The sequence below is a fragment of the Vigna radiata genome, chromosome 7 (genome assembly GCF_000741045.1).
Source record: "Vigna radiata var. radiata cultivar VC1973A chromosome 7, Vradiata_ver6, whole genome shotgun sequence".
In the NCBI taxonomy this organism is placed as follows: domain Eukaryota; kingdom Viridiplantae; phylum Streptophyta; class Magnoliopsida; order Fabales; family Fabaceae; genus Vigna; species Vigna radiata.
This window is the reverse complement of record NC_028357.1, coordinates 28,671,196-28,685,001: the sequence shown is the minus strand read 5'-3', so window position 1 is coordinate 28,685,001 and position 13,806 is coordinate 28,671,196. Positions and strand designations below refer to the sequence as shown.

Sequence of the window (13,806 nt, the reverse complement as noted above, 5' to 3'; positions counted from 1 at the left end):
AATCTCGTAGTAATTTAATAGTAATACTAAATCTATGATTAGGACAAATAAACAATGTAGTCAATATTTTGGAGGATTTTTCCTCACTGCTTATTCCTAAGTCAAACAGAAATGATTTGCATCCAACGAGAATGCGATTGTCACACACTAACTTCCCGACACCCACGCTCACGTTTGTCTAATTCTACCTTAATGTTTGTCCTCCACAACCATCTTAACTCATATATCATCCCACTTATTAACTTTTATATCAACAAAGACAAATTAAATGTCACTCATACATGTGCTTTTTTACTCAAAACAAACCCGTCAATTGAACTTTACAAAGAGAAAAATGAAAGAAAAACACAACCACTCAGCAATTAACCTTTATTTACTCTACAAAATGACAATCATTATCACCCATACAATCTTTTTCATTTCTTTTCAAAGCGAATTATAATTCTCAATTGAAGAATGAATTGTGTAATGGAACAAATAAACATGAGATAGATATTATAGAAATGGATAAATAAAAATATATTATTAGTAGATAAGTTGTATAGATCATGATTTTAAAAATAAATACGTGAGAACTCACACAACCTTTTCCTAATATTGTTTTAGAAAAAAAATTAGTCTTAATGATTTCAATCTTTTATAAACTAATATTATTGGAAGATAAGGCTAATTTATAATATATAAGTGAGGTGAAAACCTCACCTTATAAGTCGGTTTTGTTGGGTTGAATTGGGCCTAAAACCCACTTCTAACATGGTATCAGAGTTATGATTAGAGCCTATCCTAACGATGTTTGTTGGGCATATTGTTTCCCCCGCTATTGAGCCAATATTGGACCACCCATTAATTACTTCGGCGTGAAGGGGGTGTGTTGGAAGTCTCACATCGACTAGAGATAAGACCAATTTATAATATATAAGTGAAGCGAAAACCTCACTTTACAAACTGGTTTTGTGGGGTTGAGTTGGTCTAAAACCCACTTCTAACAAATATTAATACCAAATTTGTAAATTTGTCATATTTTTAATGATTTTATCACCAAAAAAATTGTGTGAATCCTTCAAACATCTTAGATTATGACCAGTAATATTTTGTTAATGTCTATCATAATTAGTCAGATTTATCTCATATGCATAAAAGAACACATGTAGTTGATTTAATAAGTAGTTTAAATATATATTTTTTAGTTATTTTTAAAATTTTAACTTAATTTAGTTTTTATTATTAAAAATATGTAGATTTAATTTTTTAATTAAATTCTGTTAAACTTATTTAACATTTCAAACTTATTTTATGATAACAATGGATTTATTTATATTATTTAACATATTTTTTTTATCAATACTGAAAAAACATATTTGAAAAGAAATTTAAATTAATCTAAATTTAAAAAATATATATATTTAACTCTTAATAATTTCGTAAAGAATAATTTTGTTGTTGTTGTTCCACGCTGCAGAATTGAGGAGATATTTTATTGTTAGTGATAATAATTATTAAGAAAAAAATATGATTAGTGAATAAATTTGAGTGGAGAAATGGGCACTAATGCAAATATAAGTGAGCCCTCACTTTTCCTAAGTAAGACGTGGAGAAATTTGAGTCACTCGTGTGCATTTTCTTTAAAACCGGATTAAGCAGTATTTCTAATGAAAGCTGCTAAATTTTCCACCAACTTTCATCCCATGCGATGCAGATATTTTTAAAGTGTCGGCGTAAATATTTGGCAAGTATTTAAAATATGACTTTTGTAAAAATTGTATTTATATTATATATTTAGGTAGTATTTAATGCGTGTCTTCAGAAAATATGACATGTACTTTTCTAATAACCCCACTTCTACTTATCTACCTATTTATTTATCATATAATATAAAGTACTATACATAACACATACATCAATACTAAGAATAGAGGACGATCCTATTTACTCTCCATATGTCACCTAGCTTCAATATCTTAGTATCTTTCGTTTAATTTCAAGTATTTAAAAAAAGTATCTTTCGTTTATTTAAAGTTCTTTTTATATAAATTATGGTAATATATGATTTCAAGTTCATTTACGAATCACCCTTTTCACTCATAACTTATGAGTGGAGAAGACGTTTAAGATTAGGGAAAATGATTTGGTGAAAAGTGAGACAACAAAAATATGTCTTACTTTATTTTAAGATATTTATATAAAAAAAAATGGTGGACAATGGTAAATTTTGAATGTGAGATGGTAAAACCTTAAAAGATATAGACGTAAACTTTCCGATAGCAAAAGAGGTAGTGCAGAGCAAAAAAATAAAAAAGTTGATCTTTCCTCGTATTATTGAACTATGGCTTTTTTTCTTATGTCACTATCCGAAAACGTGCAGTTCACTAAAGTCCCAAACTACAACCACAAAAAAGGAAAGGAATCAAATTAAGAGGGAGAGATGATTATAAAGGTCAACTTAAAGAAACCACAACATTCTCACTCATACATTTCCCTCGTCTTTTTGTCATACACTTGCATATTTAACAATTAAATAGATTAATTTAACCCAACATGAAGCACAAAGATTAAAAAAATGTGGCATCTTGCTCTTAGTAAATGGGCTGACAAGCACGAAACGATGAGATCATGTTTTGTTTTGTGCTGAGTGAAAATTTGTCCTCATCTTGAGAAATGCCTTCAGTCATAAATTTTGTGGTGGTAAATTTTAGTTGACGGATTGGTCCAGTTTTTATATTTCTTTTATGGCGTGAAAGAATGTTAAATGGTGAAATAAAAGAAAATGATGAATAGGAAGCAGAGGTGGAATGTTGATAGGAGACAGCGTATGTCCCATGATGAATCTATATGTCGAAGTAATGTTTTTCTCTGGATGGGGGTTAAGAAAAAGGGTAATTGGCTATATTAGGAGGCTTACAGTCGAACTTAATGGGCGCCATTTGATTCCCACTACCCTCAATAAGAAAGATACTAGGAACCCAATAAAACAAAGTTAAGGTCCCCACCCGCGGCATATTATTATCAACCACGTCAAAATCTACTCTAACAAACCTTCCTTTCTCATTTAACAACTCTCACCACATACCACATGCACAATCCCAAACGGGATATTCGGATTCTCTCACACCCTTCACTGTTCGGAACAACACCACCGCAAGCCAGCCAACAAACACCACCTTGTTAAAGGATCTAAAAACCCACATTCATTTTACTACCATTTACAAAATTACATATTAAAAAAAATAAAAAAAGTAGGATATTCGGTTCAACTTTACGAGATTTTAAAGCTAAGATTTTTTTTTTTTTTACTTTTGTGAAAGGATAGAGGCTGCTGCGATTGTAATGGCTAATGCACTAACAACGAGTGGATGTGGATGTTGTTAATTAAAATTAGAACTCTCTGGGATCAACAAAAATTGAGAATCCCGGAGGGGATTTGGTCCAATCACCAACCGCACCGTCGCTGTAATCTTCCCCGAGTCTCTTGATGCACCACAAATCCTCTTCGCAAGAGAGCATCTTCCAGTGTGGGATGGCGCAGCGTAGGGGCTCCTGCCCTGAAACCTCCGTCGCCACCACCTGGCACCCACTATCCTTGGCGAGGTTATGAGCGAAGGCGCACAGAGCCCTCACCATCTTCTGGGCCCGTGGGCCCTCCCCTCCTAGCCCGTACAAAAAGTGAAACCCAAAGGGCCGGAAGAAGTTGGGGATGGAGGGGAGGCGCAGCCAGGGGAAGGCGCGGTCGAGGAGGCGAGTGGTCTTCGCGATGGCCTTCTTCACGCGCGACGCGCCCATCACCTGGAGCGTGAACACGTCCTTACAGTTCCACACGCTGAGGAGGCCCCAGGAGGGGGGTGGGTCCGCGAGAAAGCGGGGCGAACCCGGCCACGTGTCGGGGGAGTATGAGCCGCGAGGAACGGCGAGGAAGGTGCCGAGAGTGAGGTGGTTGTTGAGAACGGAGTCGACGTCGCGGGGGAAGAACTCGGTGGTGGCGAACTTGGTGCGGTAGAGGAACTCGGCGTCGTTTGGGGGAAGTTGTATGATGGTGACGTTGGAGGAGGGTGTGAGTGAGTGAGCAAAAACGGGGTTGACGAGGATGGACGGGGTACGAAACTTTGAGTAGCCGCATTTGTCGGTAAAGAGCTTAACGGATGCCACGTTGTCCTTTTCTGTTGCCATGTAAGCGTACTCTGCTCCGTTCTCTCTGAACCACTCCTCCAATCTCTGGACCAGTTTGAACCCTATTCCCATTCTCCTGCACGACCAGACACCCAATCAAAACCCATACTTATTATCATAATAACTTAACGAGTGAGTGAAAGTGAAGAAGGTAACCTGTGGTTCGGAGAAACCCGGAGGCCCAATATGTAGGCTAGTTTGGTGTAGACAGGGACTTGTTTGGAAGCAGGTTCGCTGGTGTTCTTTCGGTGCCTGTGGAGCTTCTTTCCGCATGTAACGATTTTGATGCAACCCCTTATCATTCCCACTGTCTCTTGACCAATTTCGGCTACCTGATAAAGACAAATTAAGGATGAAATGTTATTTATTTTTATATATATATAAATATATTGATTTATTGAAAAGTTGGTGAGAAAGACTTTTGCGAGAAAATAGTTAAAAGGATTTTTGGGGTGTATGCTTGCTCACTGGAAAAGAAAAGAAAAGAAAAGAAAAGAAAAGAAAGAAAAGACGTTGATTATAGTTGAGAATGAGTATAATTATACCAGCATTAGGAAAGTAGGTGAGTTGCGGACCCTGCAAATAGGGTCACCGTGGAGGTCGGTGAAGAGGGAAAGCTTCCCACTGGGTCCAACCTCACATATTCTTTCAACGGCTTCCACTCCCTCTGTGTCTTTACTTGGGTCGAACTCTCTCACAGTCACCACCACCATGCTTCCACCAACTTCAAACGCTAACTCTTCTCCTCTCATAACTACTCTATCAATCCCTTTATATATAGATGGGAAGGACAGGAAATTGCAGCTTTTTCCAGAGCAGAAGCTTAAAACCTGAGAAACCCTTCCATAAAACCAGACTTTAACTGAATGAACGTTCGTAACGGGATGACCAATCCATCAGCCAACGGAAGTAGAATAATAAAATATGAAGAGGAAAAAGGGGGTTAGTGGATTAGTGAAGGAAGGAAGAAGGCTTCATCCTCTCACTCTCATGAATCCAAATTCTGTAACGGCCCTTTAAATACCTGATCTTTTCAGCTTTTTCTTTTGCCAGTTTTTTTAATCTCTCGCACTTTCTATTCCGAATCTGCACCACTTCCGGTATTTAATTCCTGGGTTTAATTTTAATTTTAATTTAGTAAGAATATCTCTTTATCTGTCCTTTATTTGGCTTTCTCTCTCCTGCACTGTATCTTTCTTGGCTAAAGTTTGCTAATAATAATAATAAAGGAAAGTAAATGAATTTAACAAAAGCAATAATGAGCAGCAAAAAGTAGGAGAATGGAGAAGGAAAGAAAAGAAAGAGGAAATGGCGGCTATGGCTGCGCAGTACTGTGTTGTGTTGTGTTGTGTAGGTGTTTTGTTTTCCTATTAATTTCTTTTATCTATTTATTAATTATGGAAAAAAAATACGCTTCCCATCATCTCCCCATTCGTAATGATTACCCTCTTTACACTCTCCCTCTTCAATGGGTTCGGTTCGGTCCGGTCCCAGCCATGATGCACATCAACAGTTATCATGTGGGATGGGATGCACATGCATATTTCATGTCTACTCTCCATCACGCCATTCTCCCTTTTACTGCTTCTCTTCATTCATATTCCAGTAACTCTTCTCGCTAACTTCACATGTACAATGTGAACCAACTTATCCCATCCTCAATAAATTTAATTTCTCATAAAACATAATTTATTAGAAACAATCATTAACAAACTCATTATTAGTAGTCTTAACCACGTGAATAACTGCGTGCAATTACACCTCGTGTATTCGTCACCCATTGTGCATGCTTTTCCAGCAAAAGTGGGATAGTTATAAAACTGTAAAATATAAAATCACAAATTTACGATCCTCATCTGTTACAACTGCTACCAAAATGGAGCGGTGAAACTGCCATATCATCACTACTCATTGCAACTCTTTTCTTTCCCTTCACATAACTCACTATTAAATTTAAGGCTATTAAATCATTAGCAAATGTCATTAAATTAATAATTATTATTATCATAAACATGTTTTCACCCAAGTTTATCAAGACTCTCCAAACTCTAAGTTTAGTTTTCTGATACCTCCATATGACAAGAAACTGTATTTTCAAATAATAAATGGAAGAGTTAATATTTGAAGTATACCCAGGAATGTAAATTACATTTCTTTTTATTCATTTTCAGTATAAGAATGAAAATAGAATTTCATAACCCGTAATAATAAATTAAAAATAATATATATGTATATGTAATTGATTTCTAGTAATTCGTAAGAAGCTTACAAATTTCATTTTTAAATTTAATTGGGTTTTCTTGTAATAAGTTAAGGATAATATATTAAGCAAATAATAAGACATTTAAAATTTAAAATAAAAGAATGAGTTCGGCTAATGAATGCCTTAACGACATTAATTGTGATATTGAATTTTACAAAAGTTGATAATTAAATGTGACATTAAATTAATTATGACTTCGTAGTTTTACTTTATTTACAGAACAAAAATGTTTATAAGTATTTTATTCGATACACAAAAAACTTAAAAAATAATTAAATAATAAAATATAAAATAATATATAAAAAATATAAAATAAACTTTTGAAAAATACAAAGAATAGACTATGTAAAAATATGTTAAGTATATTCATTATAAATACAAATTAGTGTGTGAACATATTAGTCTAATGTATATTGTTAAAGTCGTATAATCGGTGCATCATCAAATTCGTCTAATATCTAACATTAGACTCACCTAATCTAAAAGCTTGCCTAATATATATTTTATAATTGTCTAGTCAATATATAGAAGACTTGTTTAATGTGTATGTATTGCTAAACTGGTAAAATCAATTTGTCGACAATTTGTTTAATTAAAGTACATATTACTAAATTTATCCAATTAGTGAATGGAATTCGTCTAATATATTTTTGTTGTACTCTTCTAATTAGTGTATTACTATCTCGTTTAATATGTATTGTTAGACTTATGTAATATTTTTTGCAATACTCGTTTAATAAGTGTGTGAAAAGACTTGTTTGATGTGCATTCTTACACTCGTCTAATCAATGCATTAACAAACTCTTTTAATATGTATTGCTAGAATTGTCTCATAAGTATATGGGTACACTTGTATAATGTGTACTGTTAGACTCATTTAATCAGTGTATGTTTAAAGTCGCTTAATTTGTATTACAAGACTCATTTGATCAGTGAGTGGACAAATTCGTCTATGTGTATTAATAGACTTGTCTAAGTTGTGTATGAGAAGACTGGTGTAATTTATTTTTCTAAACTCGTCTTATCAATGTCCTGAAAAAATGGTATAATTTTGTTAATAAACTTGTTTAATCAATATATTGACAAACTTGTATGAATGACTCATCTAATGATTTTTCTTAAACTCGTCCAATTAGGGTATGGACAAAGTTGTCTAGTGGATGTGTGATCAAACTTGTCAAAAGTGTATTACAAGGCTCGTTCAATTAATGAATGGACAAACTTGTATTTTATTAATATATTTGTCTAATTTATGTATCAATAAACTTGTGTATTGTATATTGATAAGGTCATCTTACCATTGTATGTTGTCAGTAAACTTGTTTATGTTTGGACAAATTCCTATAATGAGTATTCCAATACTCATGTAATCAATATATGAAATGTTTCATTTAATGTTTTTTGTTATACTTGTCTTCTGATTGTATGGGCAAACATGTTTAATGTATTGTTATACTTGTTTAATGAGTGCATTTGTAGACTATTTTTTGTTATATTTATTTAATCAATGAATGAAACTATTTGTCTAATTATTTTGTCATATTCCTCTATTTAGTATATGGACATACTTGTCTAATAAATATTTATAGACTTGTCTAATATTTTTTGTTATACTAATTTAATTAGTGTAAGGATACATCGGTTTAATGTGTATTGCAATACATGTTTGATAATATTTGTTATATTCGTTTAACTAATGAATGAAATGACTCATTTTTTTTGTTATACTTGTCTAATTAGTAATGTATATTGCTACACTTGTCTATTTTTTTTTTCTATACTCATCTAAAAAGTATTCAATGTATATTGTTAAACTTGTCTAATCTTTTTTTCTACACTCATGTAGTGTATGTTTATAGACTCATGTAAGTTTAAGGTATGTTTGTATACTCATTTAATAACAATATAAACACATTAGTGGTATATTTTAAGATAAGTAATTTGTTAGCTTTTACCTTTTGCTTTGGTCTTACTAAAATAACAAATTATTACATTTGAAGTTGGAAATAGTAAAAAATACATTAAAAAAATATTAAAAGAATTATAATATTAAGAAGTATTTTTTTATTACAAATATATTTTTTAAATCTTTGAAATAAAGTATTAAGTAAAACAAAAATATATATATTTTAAACCTTTAAAATTTACAATATTTTAATTTATTTTGTTTTACATATCATTATTTAAAACCTTATACAAAGTTGTATGTATATATCAGTAATGCTATTCTTTTATTAGATAAAATTAATTTAATTTTAACATACGATAAAAAGAAGAAGAATATTCAATAATAAGAATATCTGTATTATTATTAATATAAAAAGGATTAAATATGTTTTTAGTCCCTTAATTTTCGGTGAAAATTGGAATAAGTTTTTCTTTGAAACTTTGGTCTAATATGTGGATTTAATACTTTTAACCAACTTTTGCCAAGTTTATTTAACATTTCAAACGTATTTCATGATAGCATTTTAGTTGTTTATACTCTTTGATACATTTTTTCTTCAATGTTAATTGAGAAATGTATTTGAAACTTCAAATAAACTTAACAAAATTTGGTTAAAGGGACTAAATTCATGTTCTAAAGATAAGAGACTAAATTAGTCCAAAGTTTTAAAAAAAGACTAATTATAATTTTCACTAAAAATTAAGGGATCAAAAATATATTTAACCCATGAAAATGATAAATGTAAGTTTTTAAGAATAACTTATTTCATCATAGTTGTTTTTATATTTTATTATCAATAAACGAATATTATTTTAAGAAATAAAAATAAAATATAATTTTTAAATTCAATTTTATTAAATAATAAAACAATTAAACTCATGAAATTATAATATGTAAAAAAGTAATAATTTAAACATATTTATTCTTTAAGATAATAAATATGTTAAAAATATGTTAGAAAAAACTTCTTATAGTACATGAATAAACGTTTAAAGAACTATATATTTGTTTATTTTAAAAACCGACTACTTTATAAATAGTTTTTAGGAATGAAATATTAATTAAAGTTTATATTTTTAATTTATTATTTTAAAAAATATTGTCGTAAGATATTTTAATTTTTTATAATGATTAATTATATTAATAGACAAAAGAATTTCAACTATAAACACGAGTAAGATTTGTAGAAGATTATTAAATTGTCTTGGTTATATGAGTAAATTACCATTTTGGTATATGAAAAGCTGTATTGTTGAAAATAATTATGAATTTTTATAATTTGGTATATTTAAGTATTAAATTTAATTGCTCACTTGACATATTTTTAAACATATTTATCATTATTATGTTTAAATTAAACTATTAGATGTATTTGGCGTTTTAGATATTGGTTTAAAAATTTTCAATTTCATAAACTAATGGCGTTACTAAAATGAATAAAAGAATATAAAACAAAATTTATAACATTTTGGATGTATTTGTTTATTATACATACATACATATACATATACATATATATATATATATATATATATATATATATATTATTAAATCTTTGAAATGAACTATTAAAAGTAATTTTAATACAGAATTATATGTAGAAGTGATTAATATAATTATTTATTACATAATATCAATTTATATTTTACATATTAAAATACGAAGAATATTCAATAGTAAAAGTATTTATATTATAACTTAATATAAATGTTTTGTTGTTGATAACATAGGTAAGAATGATATTAGCTATGTTCTTGTTTTGAGATCTAATCATATTCTCAGAAATTAAATTACGCATTATAGAAGTTTATATATGTGCGTAAACCTTTAATACTCGAGAGATAAGTTAACTTAATTTAGTATTTTTTTAATTAAATATGCATTTAGTTCTTATAATAAAATACTCTCTCAGGAAAATATAAAAATTTACAGCAAATTTATTTGAAACCCGTTTCCACAAACACAGTGAAGAAAACTCATTCAATCTCGATCATGCATATTCAAGAAACATCTTTCTTTTAAAATTAAGAAACTTTATTCCTATTTTGAGAGGGTGAAAAGGGTTAAATATGTTTTGGTTCTTTAATTTTTTTAGTGAAAATTGGATTTAGTTTTTTTTTCAAAACTTTAGTTTTATTTAGTCCATCAATTTTAAAAATGTATGAATTTAGTTTTTTTAGCTAAATTTGATTAGGTTTATTTGATGTTCCAAGTACGTTTCTCAATTAACATTGAAGTAAAAATGTGTCAAACAGTATAAACAATCCAAATATTATCATAAAACCAAATGTTATCATAAAACGTGTTTGAAATTTCAAAAAAAAATTAAAAAAAATTGGTTAAAAAGAATAAATTCATACATTTTTAAAATTGGAAGACTAAATTAGACCAAAGTTTTAAAAAGAGACTAAATCTAATTTTCACTATAGATAAAAACATATTTAACCGTGTGAAAATAATCATTCTTAAATCTTTTAAATAGGAATTGTTTTATCTTCTTGAATTTAGTTCATATATGTAAAAAGTCGTTAAATATTGGGTAAATTAAAAACAATAGCAGTAGTAGTAGGTGCATTCATATAGTTTGAACATATAAAAATTCATTAAATTATTAAAAGTTTTGGAAAAATGTAATAATGCATTATAATAAAGTTTTGAATTTATTTTCCGTTTGCATAGATTTTGTGGAGTGTGACATCATTGTTATTATCCTAAAGGAAAGATTTTGTGCATATAGTTGAAGTGTGTGTTTTGAAAGAAATCTAGAAAAAGATTTTTGCGTATTTATACAGTAGCAGCTGCAGCAGCCCTACTGATTTTTGTGGTGATCCTAAGCTTCTACTAGACGCAGGTAGTACTAGGACGTGACCGGGTCGTGCCGTACATTCAATACGATATTTTATTTTTAATGCACATTTTAAGGAACATACATTTTTCTTCTTTAGATAAACCTCCAGCGCCCGTGGATGAGTACAAAAACCAATGGGAGATTTTTTTATTAATATTCGATTTAAAATATAGGTTTAATTGCTTTGGGAGATTTTTTTTTATTAATTTTTGATTTAAAATATAAGTTTAATTGCTTTCTTTCACCTTAGTTAGATGCAGTGTGCCAAGTTTTTTTTTTTTTTTTTTTAAAAAAGTTTCAATTTTGTCAAGACATAATTTAAAAATTTTAATTTTATCAAAATATGATAAAAATTGTCACAATCAAATCTTTTCCATTAAATACGTAAACTCTGTTGATTTGTACAGCGTTGTAATTCTTTGTCAATATTATTATGATCACGTAAGGTTGATTAAGAAATCATGTAAAAGAGAAAACCTCGTGTACTTCTTTTAACAAATAAATTATTAATCAAAGTAGTTAATAATTTAAAATACAACAGATTTTTTATTTTATTTTTTTAATATTTTTGTATATCAACTAAAGATCACCTCATGTATAATAGAATAAAGACACTAAAAATTTATTTTTAAAACAAAAATAAATAGATACATAACTATGAAGACTAAACCATTGGAAAAAATTATATAATAAATTGAAAAAAAGTGCATTGATTCATTCTCTCGTGATAACACAAACGAATTAATTTAAGTTATTGTTTTCTTTTATTTATTTAAAAATCAACTATGTTATATCTTTTTCTGTTAAACATCATTTTAGATAAATTATCAATTTGTTTATATTATTTAATATACTTTAATTTAAATATTAATTTAAAATATCATTAAAAAATTAATACTGTTAGCTTAAAATATATGTATTTATTATTTTTTAAGTTTAAAAACAAATTTTTAAAAAATTTAATATATAAATAAATTTTAATTTCAAATCAAAATTTTAGAAAACAAAAACATATTTAATATATTTAATTTCAATTTCAAACTATCAATTTTTTTATTAAGATGGTCTTTTAAAATGTCTAAGTAATTAAATAAAGCTGAGGGATTTGTCTTTTAAAAATCTAACTAAGTAAATAAAAAAAGTGGGGATTTGTCTTTTAAAATGTCTAACTGATTAAATAAAGTGATAAAAAAATACATTTAATTAAATATTTATAAAACATTATTAACACTGAAGAAAATCTTATTATGGAATAGACAAGCAAATTTTTCTATATTTGGACGAAACTGAGACTCTTTTAAATCACTTTTGAAGGAAATTGAAATTTTTTTAAAATAATAGATGAACTTTACACATTGTACCAAAATCAAGAATAAAGGAAGCAATTAAAAATAAAATATATTATTATAGTTATATTTAAAATGGTTTAATAAGTATACGATCAATATTAATATATTTAAAATCAAGAAAAAGTATATGTGATAATATAAACAGAATCTATATTATTATAATAAATTGATTCTAGTTATATATTGGATAATTTGTTGTGATATTTTGAATTTATTTTATATCTGCTATACTAACAAATATATGAAATTCTAATAATACATAATTCAATATTAATTATTTACTTTCATACTTAAAACATTTTTTTTACTAGTGTAGCGTCAGAGTTCCTGCAGGTAGATTTTTTTCCAATTTTGATGATAAGTTAACAACAAATCTAATAATTTCAAATACATTCAACACAATTTCTGTAACAACAATTGAGGTGAGATAAAATTTTATTCTAATTTTTTTTTCCACCTTAACAATATTCGTTTTAAAACTACCTACATACCATACAATATATTTACACAAATAACATACTTCTAATTTTAGTTCAGAATTTGGTTAATCGAATTTTAAACTTTATTTTTTGAAATAGTGGTCAAAATACTAGTTAAAATTCGGTTTTCGTAAAACTGAATTTTGAAGTAGTTTTTTATTTTTATTTTAAATTTTATTAAAATAAAAGGAGAAGAAAAAAAATAAAGAAATTTTATTCTCAACTCCTAATATTTAAAAATCAAAATCAGAAAAATTAACAATTTAAATATGTTGAAAACTATCTTAAATTACAAAAACAACTTCAAAAAAAATTCAAACATATAAATACATATACTCTCATTACTAAAACTTATAATTTCTTTATTTTTTCCTTCTCCTTTATTTTAATAAAATTCAAAATAAAGATAAAATTAAGAAAACCAAATTCAAAATTCAATTCACGGGAAACCGAATTCTAACTTGTATTTTAATCACTATTACACAAAATAAAGCTCAGAATTTGATTGTCGAGAAACAAAATTCCGAGCTGAAATCAAAAGTGTGTTATTTGTGTAAATATGATGCAAAGTATGATATATAGGTAATTTTAAAATGAATATGATTTAAGGAGGAAAAAAAATCCTTTATCCTAACCTCACATTTATACTATCATTACCTTGTGCAAAATTCATTATTACTCGCAAGGGGTTACTCCCTGTACCTCCCCAATTTTATCCCTCATTCTCATTCCATTTTTACTCTTTGCTCTATTTTTTC

General features: G+C 28.2%; 1 protein-coding gene across 1 annotated transcript; it reads right to left on the bottom strand.

Annotated features, from left to right (window-relative positions):
* Nucleotides 1-2,707: 2,707 nt before the first annotated feature.
* LOC106767652 (probable N-acetyltransferase HLS1) lies at nt 2,708-5,316 on the bottom strand. The gene is made up of 3 exons (XM_014652584.2): nt 4,707-5,316; nt 4,318-4,493; nt 2,708-4,237 (listed from the first exon to the last, which is right to left on the bottom strand). The coding sequence occupies exons 1-3, from the start codon at nt 4,911-4,913 to the stop codon at nt 3,373-3,375; spliced, it is 1,248 nt and encodes a 415-aa protein (XP_014508070.1). The 5' UTR covers nt 4,914-5,316; the 3' UTR covers nt 2,708-3,372.
* Nucleotides 5,317-13,806: the final 8,490 nt, after the last annotated feature.

Coding starts and splice junctions, on each gene's coding strand:
- LOC106767652 (XM_014652584.2), bottom strand. CDS start 4,913: ATGAGAGGAGAAGAGTTAGCGTTTGAAGTTGGTGGAAGCATGGTGGTG. Junction 4,494..4,706: donor CACCTACTTTCCTAATGCTG/GTATAATTATAC, acceptor TGTCTTTATCAG/GTAGCCGAAATTGGTCAAGA. Junction 4,238..4,317: donor CGGGTTTCTCCGAACCACAG/GTTACCTTCTTC, acceptor CTGGTCGTGCAG/GAGAATGGGAATAGGGTTCA.